Genomic DNA, 27,686 nt, shown 5'->3' on the forward strand with positions numbered 1-27,686 from the left:
AAGAAAAGACAGATGTAGAATAGATGTGCGGAAATTTGCCTTTAGCCAGCGGGTGGTTAATTGCTGGAATAAACTTCCATCTGTCATTGTGGAAGTTGATAGGTTGAATAAATTTAAGGAGGAACTGGACAAACATTTGGAGGGAATGGTTGTGTAAAATTTTTTTGGCTGATGCCACATAATCTCATACACTTGCTTTCTTGCATCACATGCCACGATTACTATTACTGTAGTCACATATATACCCATAGGATTTGAATCTAGTGACTTGCTGGCCAATTTAAATGCTCTACCATTCCCCTTTGTTCCTTTTGTCATTGTAAAACAGAGGCCCTGTGAACTGGACATTTGTCAGAGTATTGATAAGGAGTGTCCCTCAGATGTTCAGCAAAATTCTTAACTTGGTTATCAAGAATACAGTCATCCTTCAATTTGCGTGGTTTTTTATTGCATGTCACGTATTTACCACCAAAATTTTAGATTGTGCATGCGAATTTTGCTACCTGCGCGATTTTTGCTTATGAAGCTTCAAAAATAGGAATGAAGAGCATATTTTGAAAATTTGTTTTTTACATGATTGAAGATTTCATTGAAGGAGAAACACATTTCGCCATAATAACGTAAAATTCCACAGAATTCCAACTGTCCGTATTATTGCAAATGCAATAAGATCAAGTTTACTACCCATTTATAATTAGATGCACTAACAGAAAAGCCCAATAAACCAGAAAGTGCAAGACTGTGAATGTTTCAACTTCAGCCTACAAACATTGAAATTGTGGATTACCCATCTCCACTACGAAATCAAGAGAGCTGACTACAATAAATCCAGACTCTTGCAGGAACTCCAAGGTAGGATCTCACCTATAATATTTTCTAACCTTATCCATGTCATCTGCCGCCAAACTAACCATATCTCTCTGATGCTTACCGCTCGCGACAACAATGGAAATTTGTTGGGAGTATTCCAAGAGTTGGGAATGGTGGGAGGTGTTTTACCTAGATCATTAATACACGAGTTGGAAGAAAAATGGGATGCTAGCAGGTCAGCTTTAACCTTGGCTGAAGTGACAACAGAACCATCTGTTTTTGACAGAGATGGGCAAAAGTTATGGCCAATAGCTTTGGCAAGAGACTAGAATACTTGGCTGCCATTAGGGCAAGAAGCAAGTTTTCTATTCTTAGCCTGTTCAGAATCTAGTTTGGACTGATTAATGACTGCTTTACAATTGTTGCGAGCTTTGGTCTAGACAGAAAATGAAACTGAAGAATTGGAAACAAGCCAATTACGATATGCAATGTTCTTTTCTTGAACAGCCTTAGCACATTTATTGGAAAACCAAGATTTAGATAAAGAACAAGATTTTAAAGTGGCTGTGAAATAAAGGATTCCATTCCTACAAGAAAAATTTCACTGACATGATCTGAGCAAACTTTGTAATCAGAAGTTTTGAAACAGTAATCCGACCAGGGAAAAGAAGAAAAGAAATCTTGCAGGTCATCCCATTTTGCATTCTTGTAATGCCAAACAATACGAGGTTGGCAATAGCCATGAGATAAAGGCTCCATTGGAGAAGAGACAATCACCAAGTTGTGATCTGAGGTGCCTAAAGGACTACTCACTTCGACCGTGTTCTTAGAAAGGTTGTTTGTGAGAAAAAGATCAAGAGTGTTGGCTGTATGGTTAGGATTGTCCGATATCCTTGTAGGTAAATGAACACAATCTGTGCAAGGTCATTAGTAATTGCAAAAGCCTCAGCATCTCGACCAGCTGGGTTGGTGTGACTAGAAAACGGAAGCCAGCTGGAGTTGTGAACATTAAAATCACCAAGGAAAATTACCTCACTATTAGGAAAGTTGGACTGGAGAAAGTAAGTTGCAAAGAGAGGAAGTCAAAGAGCTTCAAGTGATTAGTGGAGTTGGGAGAACGGTAAAGACAACAGATGAATTTGACACATTTAGGTAGAGAGATTTTAAGCCAGAGAAGATTGAAAAGAGGAGATTCCAAATTACCGAGTCTTTGACAGGGAATATTGGAATGGACATGTGCACATGTTCCTTTGAGGCAAAAGAAATCATACAGCGAATAATTTGGGCAACTGAGATGAGCAGTAGTCGAATCAACTGATGAACTAGGAAGTGTTTGGGAGGTTTAGATCTTTTTGCAGATAAGCTTGGTCTGTTAGTTTGACAATTCATGGTGTATTCAATAGTAAGGAGAAGTGGGGGGGGCGATAAAGTTATGAAATATTTGGATATGGTGTACACACGGTAAGAATATACCCAGATCCTTGACATAACGTGGCCTCGACAATGCCCCCCGCATACACACTACTTGGACTCCCTCCAGTCACAATCTGGCAGAGTAGAGGTAGCAAGATTATACACCAGCTGATCCTTAAGTCTCCTAAAGAGTTATTATTATTAGCGATATGGTGCAAGGAAGCCTGAGGCCAAAAAAAAAAATTTTCCCCATTACCTGAGAGAGAGAGAGAGAGAGAGAGAGAGAGAGGTGTTACCAATAGGTTCGGTCCGGTGTACTAACTAGCGGCCGGCCTGCAAACACTGATTAGAGCTGTACCCTCGAAATGTAAGGAAGATTGGATCTCGCCATGATGTTCATCATAACCTCAAACGTCATCAGTTGTACTGCATGATGGAAGAGATGGTGACGGGTTGACTGGAACTTAGCTCTGCAGACTAAACATGGGTTCCACCACTTCAAGTCTCCTGTTGCACCTGTTGATGAGAGTTGATAATATTGCACCTGTTGATGAGAGTCATCTCCCACTTAGTATTGTCTGGTAACACAGAGGGGCGGCATTCCTCCATGTGGTGTGGGCACCACACCTCGACCTCTGCTTACGTTGGTTCATATCTGGGTGATCATGCAGTGTGCTTGTGCATGGAAGTTATACCCAGGATTATTAACAGTTCCACTATTGTGAAGGTGCAAGCAGAGGATTTGGCTGTCACAGACTGTCCAAACTTTGCCCAATTTGGGTCTACTTGACTTGGTTCTGCACCCAAATGTGAAAGTTACCTTTCTTCCAGCAAATACAAGTTCGTTAATTCAGCCGACGGACCAAGGTGGTATAGCTTCCTTTAAACTTTATTACCTAAGAAGAACTTTTTTACAATTGGTAGAAGCTATACTGATGGAATAGGCAGTCTTTCAGTTTGAGATTATTGGCAGAATTATAACATTTTTGATGCTATAAAAATATTGAATTCGCATGGGATGAAGTTAAGAACTGAACAATGAATGCAGTGTGGAAAAAGCTGTGGTCACAAAGCTGCACTAAAAAAGCCACAGTCGAAATACCGGATGAAGTTGAGATTGTGAGAATTGACAAAATGATTAGTGGAGAGGGATTTGAAGAACTGGAACCAGCAGATATCATAAAAGTTCTTGAATCTCATAGAGAACAATTTTCAGTGGACAGTACTTTTTTGTAATGTGAAAGATGACAAAAACGAAGAAGACGCACATTTGACCACAAAGAGACTAGCTGAGTAGCTGAGTTTTTAAGACTTACAAATCATCTTAGCCTAGAAGCTCTGGATATGGATCCTGATTTGGAGAGGAGTTTAAATTTTCACAGAACTTTATCATTAGCTTTAGTTCCTTATGAAGAAATTTATAGAGAAAAACAGCGTGCTTCTAAGCAAACAATTTTTTTCAAAAAGTGCCGGGTACTGTTCAAGTTTATCACAGGAAAATGGCGATGAAGAAGCAGTGAATTTAGATTAAAAATCTAGAGGTTAGTATTAGCAAGATTAATTTTTAATTTTTTTCTTACTGAATGAAGATTATTTTTCAATTAAATTTTTTTTGCACATTTTTTTTTTTTTTTTGTACAGGTATGCAACCCTCATTATGTCATATAAACTGTTTTGCATTGCACAGATTTGGACTGCGCAGTGTTTTCCCGGAACGTAACTCCTGCACAGATCGGGAGTTCACTGTATTTGCATAGCCAGTGTAATTTATTCCAGTTGGTATTCCAATTAGGGAACCCACTTTGTAATAGTTAAAAATCTCTAATGTGTCACTGATCCACCACCAGCTTGTGGATTTGAATTTTAATCCGTTGTATGCTGTAAATACTATAAGTGATTAATTTTTTTGACTGGTGCTAACTTCATAAGTGGGCTATCTTGGTATTTGTCAAGAGATTCTATTTATTTACCCATACACTACTAATGCTATCGTCATATGAATAGTCTTTGTAGGTGCCGTAGATGGATATAATCATCATCATCTTCCACACACTGGGTGGAAAAGGCCTAAAGTGGAATCCTCTAATTTAAGATGCGAGAAATTTTTATGGGCTTAATTCACAATGTGGCTGGATTAGTTGGTCCCTAATTTGTCTGTTTATTAGATGAAGAACCTAAAACTTCCAGGACATTCATCCAGTAAACAGGCAAATTGACCAGAGTATACACAATATATTTATATAATGTACTTGTCTCATAGCCTTAGTTGCTTTGGTGCTTAACATATATGAAGATCACTTATGTTATCCACTTGTGCATGTTTTCAAATATTTTGAATAAAAAAATATTGACAAGAAATAAACAAATTTTTTTTTTTTTTTTTTTTAATCCTAACTTCTCTTTATTTTCTAGGGCTCCCCAAAATATTCTTTATCAGGAAAATGCAAAATATTTTTTACCTGGAAAACTTCAGCAGTATGTCCACAGCCTACTAAGAGGAATGAGGTTCCATGCTATGTATATGATCAAAAAGGATCAAAAATAGATCTTACCGCACTTATTAAACAGAAAGGGGCCTACTCTGTAAAAAATGAAATGACTTCTGCAGCTGAAATTTTCATTAATGTGTGCTCTGACATTATACCAGGTAGATATTATTTTATATTATAAAATATTTGTGTTTAAGTGGATGAATGAATGTCTACACTGTTTGTTTAAACAGCTAAAAACAGATTTGCTCAAGATCTAGTTCCCACTTGCAAAAGTTAAGCGCTAGATTAAAAGAAGAAAAAATCTTCAGGTACAATTATTCATGCAAAAAGTTTTCATGAATCATGTGATTAGTTGAAGAAAATACATGCATGCTGTGTGTATCTTGCTTGTTAGGGTTAGTCGTACAATACACTTCATGAAGCAGCTGTTTGCTGATGTCATGAAACTCTCACCATGTTATTATTAAAATATATCACAGATTTTGTTGATAATGTGGTGTATGATTCTGACATGATAATAATATCTAATTATGCAATTTGATACCAGAGATTCCCCCCCCCCTTTTTTTTTGTAATTATTGGCACATCGGCTTCTGTGGCCATAATGCACTCCCAAGGTTTTTGCAGTACTTTGATCCAAGCCCCAGGCGGGATTCGAACCCGCGACCTTTGGGTTGCTAGGCAGGCACTTTACCTACTCAGCTAGCCCGATCGGCGGATTCCCCTTGTCTGCTGTCAAAGTTTGGAAATCTTTGTGTCTGACAGGTCATCATTGTAATTTCATTGTGTCAATTTCAAGTACAGTAAACCCCTGCTATTCGCGGTATCTGTATTCGCGGTTTCGCGTATTCGCGATCGCCGATTTACTATAAAATGAAACCTAAAAAATGTGAATTTTAAAGCACCGTGAATATTTTCCGCCATAAAAAAAACATGGGCGTGGCTAAAATTATCTTTCCCGGTCAAAACAGCGCTCAGTGGGTGAGGGGAGAGGGGTGACAAAATCGCGAGCGTGAATGTTTCTCGCTAATCCTTGTTCAATATGTGTTATGCACTTGTTATGGAAGGTTTCGTCGTTTGCTTTTAATTTATATGCTTATAAATTGAATAAATTTATCAATTTATAAATTGATATGCTTACAAAAGTGATAAATCTACCGTTTTGCAGTGTAAAACAGACTTTTTCGAGTGTGTTAACGGAAGAAAGTGACTTTATTGTGGACAAGTTCTTTCTAACCCGTACAAAAATATGGCTACGAATAACAAGAGAAATGTGAAAATATCAAATAAGGTGATGACATTAGCGAATAAAATTGAGTTATTAGATAAAATTTCTAATGGTGAAAGTGTCTCCTCAGTGGCAAAACATTATAAAATCAATGAGTCAACGGTACGATCAATCAAGAAATCGGAAGAAAAAATCCGCCGTAGTGTCCGTGAAAACGCGCTAATTGCTTAAAAAATTTGCTCTGTAACTCGTGATGTTAAATTAGAATAAATTGAAAAAGCTTTAAATCTGTGGATAGAAGACCGAACTCAAAATAAAATTCCGTTAAATTCGCTCATCATTCGTGAAAACGCAAAACTCCTTATCAACGCTTTAGCGAAACTGGTGATAGCACTGGCGGGATAGGTTTTTTAGCTAGCAAAGACGCTGGTTTGAAAGATTTGTTTGAAATTTCTAATAAATATTACATTTAATATTAAATTGTTTCTTATTTTCATTTCGATGCCATATGCTTGCATTTCACTATGTACTGTCTATGTATATAGTCATATTATGAAGGTACATATAATACATAGACAAAATTTTAGACTAGTTTTTCTTATATATTTCATACTTTGGAACGGAACCCCTTTATTACTATGGGAGCCATAACTCAGTATTCGCGTTTTCGGTATTCGCGGCATTTCTCAGGAACGTAACCCCCGCGAATAGCGGGGGTTTACTGTACATTGGTATCTGTAGTGTCTTAATTCCCATCATTAGTTTGGTTTTTATAGGCAGCTATCGGTTAGCTGATTTTTGGCAGTAGCCCAGAGTTTATAAATTAATAAACTCTGCATTTATAAATCAATACCCCGGTGCGGGGCCGGTAACCTGGGTGGTAAAGGCAAACCCCCAGGGGCAAAAGGAGCGATCATGGATAAAAATCATTATCCAAACTTAGAGCCTTTGAGCTCAAGAGCAGAAGCTTCTAACACTGACCATGACTTAAGTCAACCTAGAAGACTGCAAAGAGAAGCAGAATGTCATGATGATTGTCCAAACTTCCTGGTGATTCATTCTCTATCTGCCCAACATGTGGGTAAGTTATCACCATTCTTAATTCAGAAAATCTTGGAGTCTATTGCTGGATCACCAAAAATGGTTAAAAGACTGCAATCCAGAGACCTTCTGATAGAAACAGCCTCCACCTCAAAACATTCTGAGTGGCTGTTAAAAACAATAACATTTGGTGGGTCGACAGTAGAAATTACTCCCCACAAAATATTAAGTTCATCAAAAGGTGTCATCAGCGAGTGGGACCTAATTACAGTCTCCAAAGAAGAACTACTCCAAGAACTCACCAGTCAGAAAGTAATAAATGTAAAACAGATCATGACGAAAAAAGATGGAAATCTTATTCCAACAAGATCCATCATTCTGATCTTTAGCACTCCAGACCTACCATCCTTTATTAAAGCTGGATATTTAAACTGCCGGATTTGACCATACATCCTGAATCCTGTTCGTTGCTTTAAATGTCAGAAATACGGTCATTCCTGCTGGGAATGACCGTATTTCTGACATTTATTTCTGAATGGAAGCCATATGTCCCATCTGCGGCTCTAAAGTGGATTGTTCAGTCAAAACCCCTGTTTGCCCAAACTGCAAAGGAAGCCATCCAGCCTTTTCCAAAACTTGTGAGCTACAGATAACAGGAAAGAAAATAGAAAATAAAGTCACGTTTCCTGAGGCACATAGACAAGTTATATCGACCATGCCTAGTGGTCGTTCTTATGCAGCTCGCACTTGAAACTTTGTTTCTACTGCAGTTCAAACAGATGTATCAGTTCTGCCTAACACCTCTCTAGTGAATTGGCTGAAATCTACACTTTCAACCTCTAAAAAAGATAATCCTCATAATCCTCCAAAAAAACTAGTGAAGCTACAAATACTCCAATCAGCATAGCCCATTGGTCCCATTTGAAAAAGAACAATAAAAATCTCACTCAGTCTCTAAAAAAATGGAATTGCTTACCAATAATATGGATGTAGATGAGCTGCTAGGTAATGAGGAGCCCATTCTAGAACTCCATGCAAATGACGCCATGAATATTGGACACCCCACATTCCCAAAAAAAGACCGGAAAAAATGTTCCACGAACAAAAAACAGTCAGACTAATCATCCTCAGCTAAATCTAAATAATGTATAACATCATACAATGGAACTGCAGAGGACTAAGTAGTCATTCTGATGACTTAAGGGATTTACTAAGCTCAATTCAATCCCATCAATTCCACAGGAAACTTTCTTGTCACCCCAAATTTCACCAAAATTCTCAAATTATGTAATATACAGACGAGATAGGAGTTCAAACTCTCCTGCCCATGGCGGAGTAGCTATTCTTGTTAACTCTGACATTCCACCCTTGCCGATCCAATTGAGAACCACTCTAGAAGTTGTGGCAGCTCGTATTGCAGTTGGTATTTCAATTACCATTGTATCCATCTATATTTCACTATCTCTACCTTCCGCATTCAGAACTCGACAGCCTGATTTCGCAACTCCCAACTCCAATTTGTCTCTTTGGCGACTTTAATGGACATCATCCATTGTGGGGGGTCTGCTACAATTGATAGAAGAGGCAAATTGATGGAGGAATTCATGAACAATAATGATCTTAATTTATTAAATTCTGGATCTCCTACTTACATACACCTACCAACAGGATCTTCTTCTGCAATAGACTTGTCAATTTGTTCATCCTCCGTATTTCCAATCATGACTTGGTCGGTATTAACCGATCCCTTTTAACAGTGATCACTTTCCAATTATTTGCTCACTACAAACAAGGGTAACTCTGAATCCTGTTCAACGATCTAACTGGCAGTTTAAAAAGGCAAACTGGGGTGGCTATTCTTCCCAAATACTCTTAGACAGATTTTATGTTGAAAGACAACATATTGATGAAGTAAATACAGTAAACCCCCGCTATTCGCGTATTCGCAATCGCTGATTTAATATAAAATGAAACCTAAAAAAATGTGAATTTTAAAGCGCCGTGAACATTTTCCGCCATAAAAAAACATGGGCGTGGCTAAAATTCTTTCCCGGTCAAAACAACGCTCAGTGGGTGGGGGGAGAGGGGTGACAAAATCGCGAGCATGGATGTTTCTCGCTAATCCTTGTTCAGTATGTGCTATGCGCTTGTCATGGACGGTTTCGTCGTTTGCTTTTAATTTATGCTTATAAATTGAATAAATTTATCAATTTATAAATTTATATGCTTACAAAAGTGATAAATCTACTGTTTTGCAGTGTAAAACAGACTTTTTCGAGTGTGTTAACGGAAGAAAGTGACTTTATTGTGGACAAGTTCTTTCTAACCCGTACAAAAATATGGCTACGAATAACAAGGGAAATATGAAAAGATCAAGGTTGATGGCATTAGCGAATAAAATTGAGTTATTAGACAAAATTTCTAATGGTGAAAGTGTCTCCTCAGTGGCAAAACATTATAAAATCAATGAGTCAACGGTACGATCAATCAAAAAATCGGAAGAAAAAATCCGCCGTAGTGTCCGTGAAAATGTGTGCTATTTGTTTCAAAAATTTGCTCTGTAACTTGTGATGTTAAATTAGAAAAAATGGAAAAAGCTTTAAATCTGTGGATAGAAGACCGAACTCAAAATAAAATTCCGTTAAGTTCACTCATCATTCATGAAAAAGCAAAACTCCTTTATCAACACTTTAGCGAAACTGGCGATCCCGCACTGGCGGGATAAGTTTTTTAGCTAGAAAAGGCGCTGGTTTGAGAGATTTGTTTGAAATTTCTAATAAATATTACATTTATTATTAAATTGTTTCTTATTTTCATTTCGATGCCATATGCTTGTATTTCACTATGTACTGTCATTGTACATAGTCATATTATGAAGGTACGTATAATACATACATAGACAAAAGTTTAGATTAGTTTTTCTTATTTATTACATACTTTGGAGCGGAACCCCTTTATTACTATGGGAGCAATAACTCAGTATTCGCGTTTTCGGTATTCACGACATTTCTCAGGAACGTAACTCCCGCGAATAGCGGGGCTTTACTGTACTTATATAACAAATCAGATTCGGACTGCAGCTAATGCTTCCATTCCCAAATCCACGCCTTATCGCAAACACAGAAATCACTGTCGGAATACTGATTGTTTAATTGCCAAACATGAAAAAAAGTGCTTGGAATAATTTCTGCAAGTATCCCACCACTAGTAACTTAATTTCTTATAAAAGACTCAAAGCGAAAGCTGGATAAGTTAGGTGGAAAGCGAAACGGGATTCATGGATTGCTTTTGCCTCAACCATCACCAAAAACACGGATACACGGGTCATCTGGAAAAGAATACAGGCATTAAATGGCAAATTTGCTTGGCTGCCCTCTCTGATACTTCATTGGAAAGGGAAAGACATTGCTACTCCTGAAGAAGTTGCAAATGCATTAGTAGAATCATTTGCAAAAATTTCAGCTTCTGCCACCTATGTGTCCACCTTCCAGAACATCAAAGCAGGTGCAGAACGGTATAAAATCAATTTCTTCATGTGCCACTCACTGCCGTACAACCAACCGTTTACATTAGTAGAACTTCAAGAATCATTAAACAGATCTTACAATAGCGCTGCAGGTCCAGATGGAGTTCATTACATTATGCTAAAGCATTTACTTGTTGAAGACTTGAGAACCCTATTAATTTTTTATAATCGGATCTTCTCTGAAAATGCCTATCCTTCTACATGGTGCCATTCATTCGTTATCGCCTTACCAGAACCAGGAAAAGATCCTTCCTGTGTTGAAAATTACAGGCCAATATCTTTTACGAGCTGCATGGGAAAAATTTTCGAAAGGATGGTTCATACTAGACTCACCTAAATCCTGGAGTCAGAGAATATCCTTCCAGAACAACAGTATGGCTTTTGGGAGAATAGATCAACGCTGGACTTGCTTATCAAAGCTGAATCTCATATCCGCAATGCCTTTATCATGAAACAACATCTAGTCATGGTCGATTTAGATCTTGAAAAGGCATTTGATACTACACGGTGTCATGGTATTATTAGGGACCTTTACCATCTGGGGCTTTGGAGCCATTTGCCGGAAATAATTCAAAGTTTCCTGCAATTGCGTTCTTTTCAGGTCCGATATAAAAACGTACTCTCTACATCTCGCATTCAGGAAGAGGGAGTCCTGCAGGGATCAGTACTTAGTCCAACACTGTTTTCAATCCGAGTTAGCAGCATGAAACGAGATATCCCAAAAACTGTTCAAACTTATGTGTATGCAGATCTTACCATTTCATGTCAGTCTCAAAGTATGAATACCACTGAACGGCAGCTACAACTTGCCATAATCAAAATAGAATCCTGGACTTCATGGAACGGTTACAGACTCTCAGAAAAGAAATGCACTGTCACTCACTTTAGCAATAAGTGAGCTCTCATCCCGAACCTGAACTACAAATAAACAATACTCCAATCCCGCTTGTTAATACCGTTAAATTTCTTGGACTAATATTAGACAGCAAACTAAATTTCCAGGTCCATATCACTTATTTGAGAACTTCTTGTACGAAGCATTTGAATATACTTCAATTGCTCTTGTCGATGTCATGGGAAGCTGATCGATATACTTTACTGCATCTTTATAGAAGTTTAACCTGTTTACGGCTAGATTATTAATGTCCAGTGTATGACTCTGCCCGGAACACTACTTTAAAACGGCTAAATGTGATTCATCAAAGTGCTCTGAGGACTGCGCTAGGAGCTTTCAGGACTTCTCCGATCCAAAGTCTTTATATTGGAGCGCATGATCCCCATTACACCTGCGCAGAAAAACGCTACTGCTTCAGTACGTTGCTAAGATCCAGAGTCTACCATCGCACCTAAGTTGGGAGTATCTTTATAATACTCGTTGGGAAGCCTTCTATGAGAGCAGGCCAAATGAAAATAGACCTGCTTCTCTCAGTGTCAAAGAGCTTGTTCACAGTTGGAATGTCAAATTAAGTGAAATTTTTCAAGACACAACTGCACCTGTTCCACCTTGGACATGTGTCTGCCTCTCAAGATATACACTTCCTCCAGTGGGGGAAAAATATACCTTCCTGAAATATCATACAGTTACATTCAGCTTGTGCTACTATGAATAGCGATGCCTGTAAAATTTATACAGATGGCTCCAAAACTGACAGTAATGTAGGTTGTTGTTATTTGGTTTTTAGGAGCATTAGCAACTAAGGCCATATTGCTCTGGGATATGCGGTGGTCATTCCCTGACCTTTCCCCATCCTCCGTATTTGGTGGTCACGGGCTCGAACCCCGGTCTAATCAAGAAGCGTGTGCTACACACTGCTGTTCCTGCCCACCTGGCTACGGAGGTGCCAAGTATGGTAGGTGCTACGGTAGTTTTTCCATTATGTACAATTTGATTCACACTACAGCTAGCTTGCAGCGTCTTCACAGCCGAATTATATGCCATTAAGTTAGCGCTTAGTAAGATTATTGAGCTTACCATCTCATCTGTCATGAAACATAATAAGGAAGAAATCTCTGCCTTAAGGAAGAATTTCGCCTCTTTGAAACAGATTCATTCCCGGCTATTTTCTTGCAGTATGTCCAATCAGTCAATCAGTTTTTGCTGGATCCCTGGCCATTCAGGCATTACGGGAAATGGAAGTGCTGACTTTGCCACTAAACATCCTCCACCCACTCTCTCACAACATCCTCAAGTTCCTTACACTGACTATAAGTCTGTCATATGCAAAGCGTGCTACCATAAATGGTCACAGACCTGGAAATGTGACACAAACAATAAACTTTACCAGGTAAAAGAAGATCCAAAGCTGTGGCTGTCTAGCTTCCGACAAAACAGATGAAAGAAGGTGGTACTGGCAAGACTCAGAATTGGACACACTCATCTCTTTCTATTATTGGGAGAAAACCTACCACAGTGCTCATCCTGTCAGATGCAACTTACGGTCTGTCATTTTCTGTTTGATTGTCCCTTACATTCAGCCACCCGGTCAAACACTTTTCAGTCACTCTCCACATTGAACATCACCTGATTTATCTCATTTCTTAGGAAATGAAGCAAATATTGCTGAACTTTTATTATATTTAAAACATATTGGCTTGTACAGAAGCTATAAATCTCTAACGATATGCTTGTAAATTAACGATTAACAGACAGAATTTGGCCTTAACCCTTGTGTTGTTAAACAGAACAACAACAACATATAAATCAATACACCAGTATTTCAATTTATCCTACTAGATAGTTCTATCTCATTCCCTGGCCTGCTGACAAAAACTGTGAAGGACAGTTCCCTGTTTGTAGCTGCTGACTTTGGCTGGTCTACAAACATTTCTCTGTTTGTAGCTTCTCTTATAAGCAGTGTAAACTTTTCTGGGCCCAAATACAATTCCATTATCTTTTGAATAAATTTACACAGAAAACATTCTATTAGCATTAGTTGAGGCATATGATGCAAGAAAGCAAGCTTATACAGCATCAGCCAAAAAAAACAACTTCCCAATTCACCCATTCATTCACTCCAAGTTTGTCTATTTCATCCTTGAATTTATTTACTCTATAAGCTTCCACAACAACAACAGATGGAAGTTTGTTCCGGCAATCAACTACCTGCTGGCTAAAGGCAAACTTCCACACATCTATTCTACAACTGTCTTTAGCGCCTCGGTAGCCAGGTGGGAAGGAGCAGCAGTGTGTAGATTCTTGATTAGACCGGGGTTCGAGCCCGTCACCACCAAATACGGAGGATGTGGAAAGGTCAGGGAATGACCACCGCATATCCCAGAGCAATATGGCCTTAGTTGCTAATGCTCCTAAAAAACAAAACAAACAAACAAACAACTGTCTTTCCTCAATTTTGAATTTATGCCCCCCCAGGTTTGTAATCTGAGCAAGAAGAAGAATCCCATCAGCATTGAGCCTGCTCAAATCATTCCAGGCCTGATACACCTCAATCAGATCACCTTGCAGTTGCCTAGTTTCCAGACACTGCAATTTGCAGAACTTAAGCATTTCTTGGTAAGAGCACTCCTAACCAATCTTGTTACCCTTCTCTGTACTCATTCTAGCAACTCTACATCCTAAAATGAGGCCGCCAGACCTGTACAACGGTATTCAAGTTGTGGCCTGACCATTGTCTTATACAAAAGGATAATCACATTCTTTACACTACTAGCAAAATTCCTGTATATCATTGACAATACCCCATGACCTGCTCTGGCAGCCTGTCTGCACTGATCAGAAAACTTCATATCTGACTGCACAGTTATCTCCAGTCTTTTTTATTTTCCATTACCATGAGTGTAGTACCACACAGCATTGATATGTTTCTCTGGGGTTACTGCTTCCCACATACTGTACTTTGCATTTGTTAATGTTAAACTTCAGTTGCCACTTCTCAGCCCATCTGCCCAACTTTTGTAGATCTTGTTGCAGTAGCATGCTGTCTTTACTGTCATTAACAACCCTGTCAACCTTTGTATCATCTGTAAACTTGGACATTAAGCCTGATATACCTTCTTCAATATCATTGATAAATATACAAAATAACAATGGACCCAACACCAAACCCGGGGACTCCGCTAATAACATTAGTCCATGAAGAGCAATGTCCATTGATTACTATTCTCTGTTGCTTCCCATTCAACCATCCCTTTATCCATTGTAGCAACTTGTCCTTAATGCCATACTGCTCCAATTTGTATAGTAGTGTCACTAGAATATTTTTTATCATTTACAGAAATATCTAATTCCATTGTGACTTTAAATTTATTAATTAACCATCACTAGGCTTGAAATCAGTTTTAAAATTTTTGAATAAAAAAAAATTTTATTCACTATTTACATACTGTACAGATAATTACAATTGCTCCTTTATAACATATTGAAGTTCTGCACTTCATGCTCCTGCTCCATTATAGGGTATTGAAACCATACAGTTCATACAGCATACGGAAGGTCCGCACATCATATGTCTGCTCCATTATAGAATATTGAAAGCCTACAGTTCGTGTCATGTGAGTTTAAAAATACCTAGTGAGAAAGTCCTTGAACTAGCCCTCTTGAATCATTTCACCTGCCTGTCACATATTGCAATTTATTGCCTTAGATGCTAATGTGCTGTATAAATAACAGCCACATGCGTTATGGCAGTGAGCTGTAATTTATTTTGCAAGCATTAGTTATAAATCTTTATAGTTGATAAGCTTATAAATATATTACTAATGATCTTTCTTTACAGATCGTGAAACTGAAGGGTGTCCTAGAGGTGTTTCTGCATGTCGCAAAATTGGTAGCCAATATCTGAATTTTGGTAAGCCAGAACTTTCTCTTCAGGAGGAAATCAGTGGTGGTAGATTGAAGTTGGTTTATAAAGCAAAGGATGCTGCAAAGACTCTTCCTGCTGGTTGTGATGTCCAGCCACAAACAACAATCTTTTTCAAATGTCCTCCAAGAGGCAGAGTAAATAAAATATTTCTTTTTTAATGAAATTGTTTTATTTGTTACTACAATCTATTCCAGTTATTTGGAACACAATGGGACTAGTGCATTTCGGCCGATTAAGTGGCTGCCCCAATTATCCGAAGTTTCACGTAAATAGTTAAAAATACAATGGACCCCTGCTTTTCAATTGGTTCACTGTACGATCAAATCACATTACTATGGACTCGGCATAGTAAAGTACCATTGACTATACGATGTGTAGTAAGCACTGGTCATTGTGATCACGTTTGTGAATTTTAATTCTATTAAACAGCAATTCTAATTAGTGAAAATAGGAGAAATATTATCCACTGGCTATAAAAGTAAAGATATATTAAGCACAAATTTACCCCATATTACCTTACCAATTAAAAAATTAAATGATGTGTGAAAATCGGAAGAATATATGTGATAATCGGTACGTACTGTAATATGTACATACTAATTAGTTGACATTTCTGTTCACTAACATTTGTGGGTGGGGGTTAAAATGTAAAACAGTAAAAAGATAAGCAATCAATAACAAAGAACACGGCACACAAATTGCAAGTAACATGATACGTGCAAGTGAGAACGGAGTAACAAGTTACAAAGCTTTAAAAATAGGAATGCTAATTCTGAAAATTAATTTTTTTATATGATTGAAGATTCCATGGAAGTATAAACGCATTTCACCATAATAACCCACAGAATTCCAGCTGTCGGTATTATCGCAAATTCAATAAGATCTAGTTTACCATCTGTTTATGATAGATTGCACTAACAGAAAAGCCCAATAAACAGGTGACTGCTAATTGTTTTATGGTTGTGACCTCCAGAAATCCGACCGAATCACGTGGTATGGTCGGAGAAATTGTAGGGTAAGCTCCAGTGCTGCGGTCTCCTGCCCCGATTAAACGGCTTGTTGTCCCAATTAAGCAAAGTAAACCCTAGCTATTTTCTCAATTGAGTTCTGTTTTTTTTAAGATTTTCCCCAAATAAATGGCTGCCCAAATTAACCGGTGGCCCAAATAACTGGAATCCACTGTATTATTAAATTTTACAGGGCTATCTCTTTATAGCACTTGAACTGCTTTGATTTTTAAAGGATATTTTGGAAAAAGCTGAAGAAATGACACATATGCAAAAAAATAAAACAAATTAAAAGCTGTGAAACCAAGGTATAATTTTGAACTACCGTAGGTAGAGAAGTCGGAAGTGTAAATAATCATTAAATTGTGGGAGAAGGAACTGCACAAAAAAAAAAAAGTTCAGGATGAAGCTGAAAAAAACCTAAAATAAAAATTTTAATAACCATCTAAAATCTTTAGGGATTATTAAGTCTTTTTGTTTCACCCAAAGTCTTTCTGTTCCTAAAAGGATGATCGTGGCAGATGTAATTTGTAGTATTCTTTGTGTTTATATAATTTTTAGGAAGTTCGATTGGCTGGTATTTAGTTTTGAATCTGGCTTTGTAGTAATCAACATTCCTTAAGAACTACCAAGAGAGATACATATTTGAAGTTGGTGGAAGCTTTTGTTAGTAGCTTTTTATTTTACATATTTTTGCATCCTTAGTGTATGCTATTTGTATGTATATATATATATATATTTTTTTATCAGTGCTTACCAGAATAATCTTTTAAAATCATGCATATGATATTAAATATATGTATATTTTGTAATTCCTTAATCCATTCCCTTTTTTTTTTACATATTATATAAAGTGTTACAGGGTATTCATAAAATTGGGAGTGGGGGTTAAAATTAATCTTAGTCTCAGGGTTTGTTCAACGAGATTTAAAAATTTTCTGTACACTTTCAGTACATTTTGGTGTTTCCGTTGCCAATTTTTCCAATAGCTAGTAAAATCTTGTGAACTCCTAACCTTATGTGCTTGTCTCAAACAAAAGCAGGAAATTTATTTATTGTTTGTACTCACTGTTAAAGGTGATCTGGTCTTTCTCTCTCTCTTTAGACTCTTAAATGTGTTACACTTCCCTTCAGACCTGTCATATGCATTGATGGCAACTGAACATTTCCACTAACTGCATGTAGGGAATAATATTGAGGCAGGCGGGAGAATTTTCACAGATTTGTTCGTATTTTTTGGTAGCTCCTGTTGTAAGCCTTCAATTAAGGTATACTGTAAATTTATGTAAAATCTGCAATATTCATTGTGTAATTAATTTTATTTTTAATTAGAGTCATGGACCAAGGGTGATTTCAGATGAAAATTGTCATTATGAGATTGAATGGGAGACTGAACATGCATGTCCACAAGAATATATTACGGCCAAGATTGAAGATTGTGCCTTTTCAAGGGGCACCCATGGAGCTAAAATAGATCTAAGTCCTTTAAGAAATGCTTCAGGTAATGATTATAGTAATAATTTATTTTGTTGTCATATTCTCTTATTTTAAGTAATTCACTTTTCTGCTGTATCATCATGAGAAATTTTGTTTGTGCAGCAAATATATTTGGAAGCATTTTGTTGCCAATCTGGTCGTGCTTACCTTTCTACTTGTAGCATCATCATAAGATAATTTTTTTTCATATGTTTATACTGTTATATATAAATGAACGTTGGTGCTTTTTGCTGGCTACTGTAGTATTCAGAATGGTGTCATACACAACAGTGAAGAAATTTTTAACTCCTTTTTTTAAGCTCAGAAGTACTATTCAGTGCAAAGAATTACAAATTACTAAAGAGAATTTAAAGATAAGATTATTCTTTCCTAAAAGCATATTTATTGATTTCATACAGAAGTTAAAGAAACAATCCGTGTTGGACAAATTGAGAGATTGTAAGTGGATGGCAAAAGTAGAAGACAAAATATTAAAAGAGCTACACAAAAAACAATTTATCATTATCTCACAGCAGTTAAGAGTTTCAAAATAAAAATTCTGAGACAGAAGTTGAAATATTCATTGTCATAGAGTTTTACTGTAAATATTCTTAGTAGGATACTGTATATCTTCAAGCATTTGCACATTCCATTGGAGATTGGACCGCTCCGCTCAGATGAAACCGATAACACCAATGCAAAAAGACCCAGAATACAACATCATTGGCACTTTTCCTCCTCAATCTCCATTCCACCAGAGAGCAGGAAATTGGAAAAATGTCACTCCTTTTCATCCAGAAAGGATTAGGTTTGGCAGGATCCCCAAAATATGAGAGAAGGCTACAATCTGGAGATATTTTAGTGGAAGCCTTGAGTGTCAAACATGCCCAAGAAATAAAAATCACATCCATAGGGGGAATAACTATATAAGTGTAACGTTTCATAAAACTCTGAACTCATGTGGTATCATATCAGAGTGAGATCTTTATCTCCGAAGAAGAGATCTGCTCTAAATTGAAAGATCAAGGAGTGACAGCTGTCAAGTGAATATCGATGCAAAAGGGTGGGAATCTCATTCCTTTTTGAGTTCTCATTCTTGTATTCAACACCCTATGGCCTCCAAGTTCCATCAAGACAGGCTACTTAAGCTGCCCAGTAAAGATTCATATTTCAAATCCACTGAGGTGTTTCAAGTGCCAAAAAGTATGGTCATTTACAAACATCCTGTTGTGGTAACTCTGCTTGTGCTCGATGTGGTGCCAAAGATTGCGAGAGCAAGGAATGTTCAGCTTCAAAGCCAATTTGTACAGATTGCCAAGGAATTGCATACGCTTGAGCATTCCAGTGGTGGAAGGAAGAGAAATGAATTCAAAAACTGCCTCATACGCAAAACATATCATATATACGGACTCGTTAAGTGCTGTTAATGCTCTGCAGTGTAAATCCTTCCCTAGTCACCCTCTGATACAGAAAATTTGGGCACAGTTATTAGCACTTGGACATGGACAGCTCATAATATTTTGTTGGATCCCTGAACATGTTGGAATCCTAGGAAATGAGCATGCAGATTTAGCTGCTAAAATTGCTACAAATGTGATACCATCTAATTTCAGGACTCCTTATAGTGATCATAAGTCCTTTATCAAACAGACATATAAAGAACTGTGGACACTCATGTGGAAAGATCAAACAAATAAACTTTTTGAAATCAGTGACCATCAAATAAGAGAGAACCTAAACAGAAATCAAGAGAGAACCTTAAACAGTGGCAATCCATCCAGCCTGAGATGAAACAAAAAAGGAAGAAACCATCTTAGCTAGATTACGCATTGGTCATACTTTCCTCACCCATAGCTATCTGCTAACAAACAGTGACCCTCCACAATTCAGTAATTGTTTATGCCCAATCAAGTAAAGCATATCATCATAGAATGCCCGCAATACTAAAAAGAACAGAAAACAGTTTTTTCCTCCAATTTTCATAATTGCAATCAGTTAACACTACAGTGAGTCCTAGGAGATCGAGAGAACATGGATGACATTTTTCCTTTCCTAAAATTGATAAATAAATATCAATTTTACTGAACTCCTATCACCTGTAAGAAAAACGAAGAAAATATCACAGTAATTAGTACATTATAGCCTAAGTTGCTGATGCACCAACAAATCTAACAACAAATTCAAAAACTGAAAACAGAACTGAGGATTTCCTACCAAGAGGCCAGGAAATGCACCCAACTAGTAAATAGCAGTAAGTAAGCCTTCATATGCCCAGAAGGTTTCTGGGAAATATAATGTTGGGATACAAATGGAGATGACCATACCACCATCAGAATCATTTACTCCCATTGCTTGCTATTTACTAAGCTTGCAAAAACCTGCGCAGAAAGACCAATCAGCTGCCACTCTTATAATTGTGCCTCCTAATACTCCTCTTGGTAATAAAAAGTGATAGAGATAAAAAAACTGAAGCCCCTGTAACACAGGAAAGCATGAATATTGAGGTAAAGGAGTCGATACAAGTCGATTCAGTCTTGCAACTTTTTGCCAAAGGAGAAATGGACACAGGATAGCATCCATATTCCCGAATAAAGATAAATCCAAGACTGAAAAAACTAAGCCTTCGGCACTTGAGAAGCCTTCTGATGGATCCACAAAGCTGAAATAATGGCCAAGTCTTGGAATTGCTGTAAATTCCAGCAGAATGTTGATATCAAGGCCCTCCTCCATAGATACAAGCCAGTGTACCTTTGTTTGCAGGAGACATCTAAAAGCAAATAAAGACCCTGCCTTATGTTATGCCTGTATAACATGCAAAGACTGAGCTGGGGATGTACCTACTTTTGGTAAAAGTTGCAATTCTAGTGGGCAATCATGCCTCTTCCAAGTAATTCCTCTTACAACCACCATAGAGGCAGTTGCTATTTGCCGCTTTCTAGGGTTTCTTCTAACAATATGTTCAGTGTATTTGCCACCTGGGATCAACATGTTCCAGATAGACCCCGATGATCTCATTGCTCAACTGGCTGCTCCTATGCATAATATCCTCTGGGTAGTGCAGACACTACCCAGAGGATATTATCTCTCCATACATTAAAAAAGTTTTCCTTCTGGTGATATTTATTCAAGCCAATTGGAGAAGAGGGATGCGGGTGAAGTGGTACAAGTGGGTAGTGCAATACCAATACCTGGTATCTTGTTGTGAAGGTAGCTACAATATGAGATATAATTAAAACTATGCCTTTTATACTGCGTATGTAGTTTAATTTTATGGGTTAACTATGTTGCATCTGTACCGATATTATATGGTTAATTTAAACCCATATGGAATTATGCCTTGTGCATTTAGTCCTTAAATACAGTATCATTCTGTTCACCATTTGGCATCTCTCATATTGTGGAATTAACTTCACAACTGTGATGGCATGTTTGCATTATCAGGATACCTGCCCACCCACCAATGATAGGCCTTGAAACAGTTGTTGTTGTTATTTGGTTTTTAGGAGCAGTAGCAACTAAGGCCATATTGCTCCAGGGATATGCGGTGGTCATTCCCTGACCTTTCCGCATCCTCTGTATTTGGTGGTCACGGGCTCAAACCCCGGTATAATCAAGAAGCGTGTGCTATGCACTGCTGCTCCTGCCCACCTGGCTACGGAGGCGCCCCTTTAAACAGTGCTGTCTGGGTGGTGGTGGTGCCCACTGAGAATAAGTAACAGTAGTGTTCTCTACTAGAGAAGTTACTTATTCGAAGTAGTGCAATACCTGGTATCTTGTTGTTGAAGGTAGTCACAATATAAGATATAATTAAAATGATGCCTTTACACTATGTATGTAGTTTAATTTTATGGGTTAACTATGGTGTATATACACCGATATTATATAGCTTTATTTAATAGAATCTTTCCTGCAAGGAATTTCTGAATTCTTAATTTCCCAGTCTTTGGATCGATCATTCTTTAAACTGGTCAAGTACACATTAATACCCCAACTGGCAAATTAAGATTTTTGTTATATATTTTTCTGTCACATTATCATTCAAGTTCTCTTATTTTCCCATGGCTGATTTTCCTATTGATTATACTCCTCTAAATATTTGGGTAAGAGCTGGTACTTCTGAATTAAATCAGTTAATTGCTTTCTAAATATTCAAATTGGTTTTGGGCCACAGAATTTGGTACATCAGCTTTAGAAAACAATCATATTTGAAATGCAAAATTTTGTTCTTTTTATTCAGAAATTAAAATTTAATTTGTTTAACTTTTAATATCTGAACTTATTTTTAATTAGCATTAATTTATTTATTTATTTCGTATGATGTGATCAATACACGAAGGAACCAGTTTTTTCTTGCTTCCTTCGTGTATCATGGCCGGGATATCCAACCAACTGGTTGGTTCGGCACCATCGTGATATTCAGCCCGAGACGGGAATCGAACCCGCGACCTTTGGGTTGCCAGGCAGGCACTTTACCTACCCGGCTAGCCCGGTCGGCATTAGCATTAATGAGTCATGTGGACTTTAGTGCACACTTGTTGTTACTAGTTGCTTGGTAGTTCGTTCAGTTGAACCCCTCAAATCTGACAACCTGGAACCCGATCCTTATTGGATCTTTGAATTTTCTGTGTTTTGGATAGTCACATTGTAGTTAAAAAAAAAAAAAAAAAAAAAGTGAGAAAAACATTAATTCTATACTGCAACTTAATGTAGTAACATTCAAGTGAATTCAAGTAGTACATAGTACCATTCAAGTGAAGTTTTTTTTTTTTTTATGAGGGAAAGAAAGGTAATATGCAGTACTACAATACATGGAAAAGTACAGTAAATACTGGACAGACAATAATAAAAATAAAATAAATTTTTTCTCATTCTGAGATAGTGTAGATTTCTTGTATGGCATAGTTTCATACAGTTGCTTCACCAAAGTCTCACTGTTAGCATTTTTGACAATACAGCTTCTTCCACCTAGTGACCTGTGTATGTCTTATGGAAAGCCACGATCCTCTGGATTGCTTAATTTTCTTTTAGGTAGCATGTGAAAATTTGAATGGATGATAGTTGCTGTATGTCTACAAATGACAGTCTAAAAGTTCTAAAAATATCATTCAGTATGTGTTTAGTGAATTATTAGCTCAATCTAATGCTTTATGCACAACAAACCCTGAAACAAAGGAATGATGATAAGTGATGGAATACTCTAAGTCAGTGGTCTCCAAAGTTGGGTGTGCGCACCCATAGGGGTGCACGAGATAATCCATGAGGGTGCACGAGATAATCCACAATAAAGCAATATTTATTAATTATGAAAACTTTAGTTTTCGAAATGTAATTGAAAATAAAAATTATAAATGTTTTTTTAATACTTCAATATGCAGCTTTGTTTGATCGTGCTGTCAGTTTCGCCCATGTCTGAAACGTAGCAGCCACGTGCTCTCTTTGTGCTCGAAGTATATCTTCCATTCTTGTTTAGTTTGCTGAATAAATGTAGATCAAGAAAGGATGGATTGTGCTTGAGGCTATTGCTGAGCTGTACTGCCACCACGAGTGTTGTAACTGTATTTGTTAGTAGGCTGTCGTTACTTGCGGAACTGCATTTATATTTTACAAACACACCACGGTAAGGATCTTCACATGTATTTATCACCAGATCTGGGAATCATTTAAATAATATTAAATACTTTTTAGTAACTTAATTACTTTTTATTCTCAGTATCTTGTATTTAAAATGAAAGATAATTTTGAAAAATATTTGGTATCTTTTAGAAAAAAAAGTATTTAAGGTACTTAAAGTATTTTAAATACTTGTTATGTATTTTAAGTACTTTGAGAGTATCTTAAATACTTAAAAAATACCTAAAATACTTTAAATTATTTAGATGCTTTTAGGTATTTAAAACACTTAAGTTTTTAAAGTACTTTTGGAAAAAGTTTTTCTATTTAGTATTTTAAAATATATTTATTTGAAAAAAAGTATCTTGTATATCGCATTTAAAATACTTTAAGATCATTCCCATTTCTGCTTATAACATGTTAATTCACTAATTAAATTTATTTCTCATTAGACACTGCCACAAAATGGACAGCTGACCTATTAAAATAGGTGCAAAGAAACCTCGAATTGATACTTCCACAAACTGATATTTCTCCTAGTACAAGCACATCATCATCCACATCGTGAACTAAAACGATGCCAACTTTTTATAAGAACCTTTCTAAGAAAATTTGAAATTCTTTTTAAAATTTGGTTTGACATTTATCGTCATCAACGATGAACCACATCCCAAATGTGTACTCTAACTCTGTCTTGAGATATTAGCTAATGATAGCATGAAACCATCACGATTGACAAGACATTTAAAAACTAAGCACCTAAAGCATGAAGAGAAACCTGTACAGTTTTTTAAGGACATTTAAGTCATGCAATAATCAGACCACCATTTTGCAAAATTTTATGAAAATTAATGACAAATATTTGCAAGCGTCTCTTGAAATTTCCTACATTATTGCCAAAGAGAAGAAGCTGCACACCGTTGGTGAAACCCTAGTTCTGCCTGCTGCAGTAAGAATGATGGAAATCATACACGGTAAAGAGTACGCTGACAAACTTAAGTCAATTCCGTTGTCCTCAAATACCATTGGAAGATGAATAGAAGCCATTGCAGAAGATTTAAAGACTCAGTATAGAACAAATAACTCCATGTGGAAAATTTGCTCTGCAGTTAGATGAAATTACAGATGTAGCTAACATGTCTAAGCTTTTGGTATTTGTTGGATTCTATTTTGATAACAAAATACAAGAAGAATTGTTTTTTTGTGAGCCACTCACAAAGAAAAGTGTACTGGAGATGACATTCTCAACAGTGGATGATTTATTCAATAAAAAAAAAATTTATGGAAAACCGTTTGAGTATTACTGGCAGCTGCTTTGACTGGAACAAAAAAAGATTTAAAGACAAAGTTCTTTAATGAATGAATTTCACCACGTGAAATTCATTCATTGTATCATCCATAGGCAAGCTATTGCAGCAAGGAAGTTGGAACCCAAAATACATAAAGTGCTGCAAGATGTGATTAATGTGATTAATTTTATTTAAAAAAAGCTCTTGGAATAAGTTTTCAAAATACTTTAATGAGATGGGGATTGACCATGCGGTAAAGTTCTCAAAAGAGTTGTTTAACTCAAAGATGAGTTACGGATTTTTCTTTTAGAAAAAGAAAGGTTGCAAAGCATATTTTTATTTATTTATTATTATATTTTTTTTTGTGACGAGAAGTGGTTGTCAATAGTGTGTTACCTTGCAGACATTTTCAAAAAAGTGAACACCCTTAATCTATCTCTCCAAGGTAAAGGCGATGTTTTAATGATGTGAGAGAAGGTGACTGCTTTTAGAAAAAAAAAACTCGCTGGAGAGAGCTGTTTGGAAATGTTTCTGTCATTAAGTGATTTTTCTGTCGAAAACAATTTGAATATATCATTAATAAAAACAGCTATACTTGGGCACTTACAAAAATTGGAAATATGTCAAACGAAGAATATCAATGAGTTTTGAGTCCATTTGTTGAAACTGTAAAGATGCAACACTTGCCGATCACTGCCTAAGAACAGCTGATTGACATTAGGGATGATGGAAATTTACGAGCTGAATTTCACAAAAAACCGTTGCATAATTCTGGATGAGTTTGAAAAATGAGTACCCTGATTTGGTAAGCAGAGTGAGTGAGTGAGTGATGCAATCCTTCCATTTGGATCAACTTACCAATGTGAGGTGATTTTCTCTGCAATGACTATTATTAAAACCATGTTTAGAAATAAACTTAATTTGGAACCAGATCTTCGGGTAGCTGTGTCCCAAAATATGAAACCAAGATATATAACAATAATGAAAAATATTCAAGCACATTGTTCCCACTAAAATGTGCTGTTAATTTGATTTATACCACTTTGTACTTTAATTCCAATTTCGTTTTGTTTTGTATTTTTGCATCGAATTAGATTGTGATCTTTTCAAATTATATGTGATTTTAGATATAATGCATACTATGTAAGTTATTTATAAATAAAAGAAATAGTATTACATTACATTAATGATGTTATATCATTTTGTACTTGATCTTCAATTTAATTTTGTTTTGTATTTTTTTATTTGTGATCTTTTAAAATTGTATGTGATTTTTAGATGTAATAGAGCTTATGTTGAAGACTAAATGCACAAGGCATCGGTGTAAATACACCATAGTTTACCCATAAATTTAACTACATAAGTAGTGTAACGGCATTGTTTGATTTTATCTTATATTGTGGCAACCTTCACAACAAGATATTGCACTACTTTTCGAATTTATGCACAACTTTTCTGGTATTGCACTACTTTTCGAATTTATGGGTAAACTATGGCGTATTTACACCGATATTATATAGTTAATATATAATAGATAATATATAATAAATAATACAGCTTATATATTTAATTTTTTTTATTCCAGGGTGCACGCTAGTCCTGTTAAATAAAATAAGGGTGTGTGACCAAAAAAGGTTGGAGACCACTGCTCTAAGCAATATCTCTATTATCAGCGAGACACTAATCATGTTCATGGAAAGCAATTACACAGTTCCATAACAAATTAACAAATTTCTCAGTGTCGTTGGATCATTGTAAAAAGTTAGTTCTTAGGTGAAATCTCTACCCTGCACAAAAAACTTCAGTTCTGTTGCATTGTTATGATTTTGAATAGTCAATATGAGATCTAAATTTGCTTTCTTGGATGCTTTGCAAAGTTATCCATTTTTCTGAACATGGAAAATGGGTGAAGCAGTTAATAGTTGCTGGATTTGGGTAGTAGTTGTGCTTGTTGTCAAAAGAAGGTTAGGTTACTTTAATTACAAGGTATGACAGTAAAGTTCCCAGACTGGTGCAGTAAAAAAGAACAAAGTGAAGGAACTCAAAAATGGTTTTATTTTTAATCAAAGTAATCACCTGATTGGACACATTTATTACGCTATTGTAAAAGTTTCTGAAGGGAGTTAGCAAAGGCATATCCAAGAAGATGATGTTTATTTCAGTGGTTATGTTTTTCACTATGTCAACATCTTAATCTCTTTCCTTTGAGGGCAGTTTTTGCCTCAGGAAAGAGAAATAAGTCAGCTTGTGCTAGATTGAGAGAATAGGTAGGTTGGATGATTGATCTGTAAAATGCCATGTTTCATCAGAAATATCTTCACAACAAGTGTAGAATGTGTGGTGAAACAAGAACCAGCTACCTTTCTCTTGAATTTGCAGCTTTACCTGGGATATGCACTTTGATAATCTAATTTCTAATTAGATTATCAAATTTCTAATAAAATTTCTAATAAATATTACATTTAATATTAAATTATTTCTTATTTTCATTTCGATCATATGCTTGCATTTCACTATGTACTGTCTATGTACATAGTCATATTATGAAGGTACATATAATACATAAATAGACAAAATTTTAGATTAGTTTTTCTTATATATTTCATACTTTGGAACGGAACTCCTTTAATACTATGGGAGCCATAACTCAGTATTCGCATTTTCGGTATTCGCGTCATTTCTCAGGAACGTAACCCCCGGAAAAAGCGGGGGTTTACTGTATACAGTTATATTGTCAATCAAGTATTATTCAGCTTGGACTTTACAAATTATATTAATTAAATATGCTTAAATTTTTGTTGAGGAGGTTACTAATCAATACAGTTATTTATTAACATTTTTCCTTTTCATTTTGTTAGGTCTTTGATGAAGTCTTTCTTATTTAAAAAAAAATTTTTTTTTTTTAAATATATGATTATATTTTATATCTAAATCATCTTAACTTGCTGATAAGGATGCATATTATCCCTTTTTT

At 36.3% G+C, this 27,686-nt stretch overlaps 1 protein-coding gene across 3 annotated transcripts in view; it reads left to right on the forward strand.

Annotated features, from left to right (window-relative positions):
* The window catches only part of Lerp (lysosomal enzyme receptor protein), a 441,548-nt gene that overhangs the window by 33,888 nt on the left and 379,974 nt on the right, over positions 1-27,686 (forward strand). For all 3 annotated transcript variants that reach the window (XM_090379899.1, XM_090379900.1, XM_090379901.1), the window contains exons 3-5: positions 4,636-4,870; positions 15,244-15,464; positions 17,670-17,838. In XM_090379899.1, coding sequence (XP_090236025.1) covers positions 4,636-4,870; positions 15,244-15,464; positions 17,670-17,838 — 625 coding nt within the window. The remainder of the gene's footprint in view (positions 1-4,635; positions 4,871-15,243; positions 15,465-17,669; positions 17,839-27,686) is intronic.

The sequence above is a fragment of the Mastigoproctus giganteus genome, chromosome 8 (assembly GCF_048544385.1).
Source record: "Mastigoproctus giganteus isolate SK-2022 chromosome 8, ASM4854438v1, whole genome shotgun sequence".
Lineage (NCBI taxonomy): Eukaryota > Metazoa > Arthropoda > Arachnida > Uropygi > Thelyphonidae > Mastigoproctus > Mastigoproctus giganteus.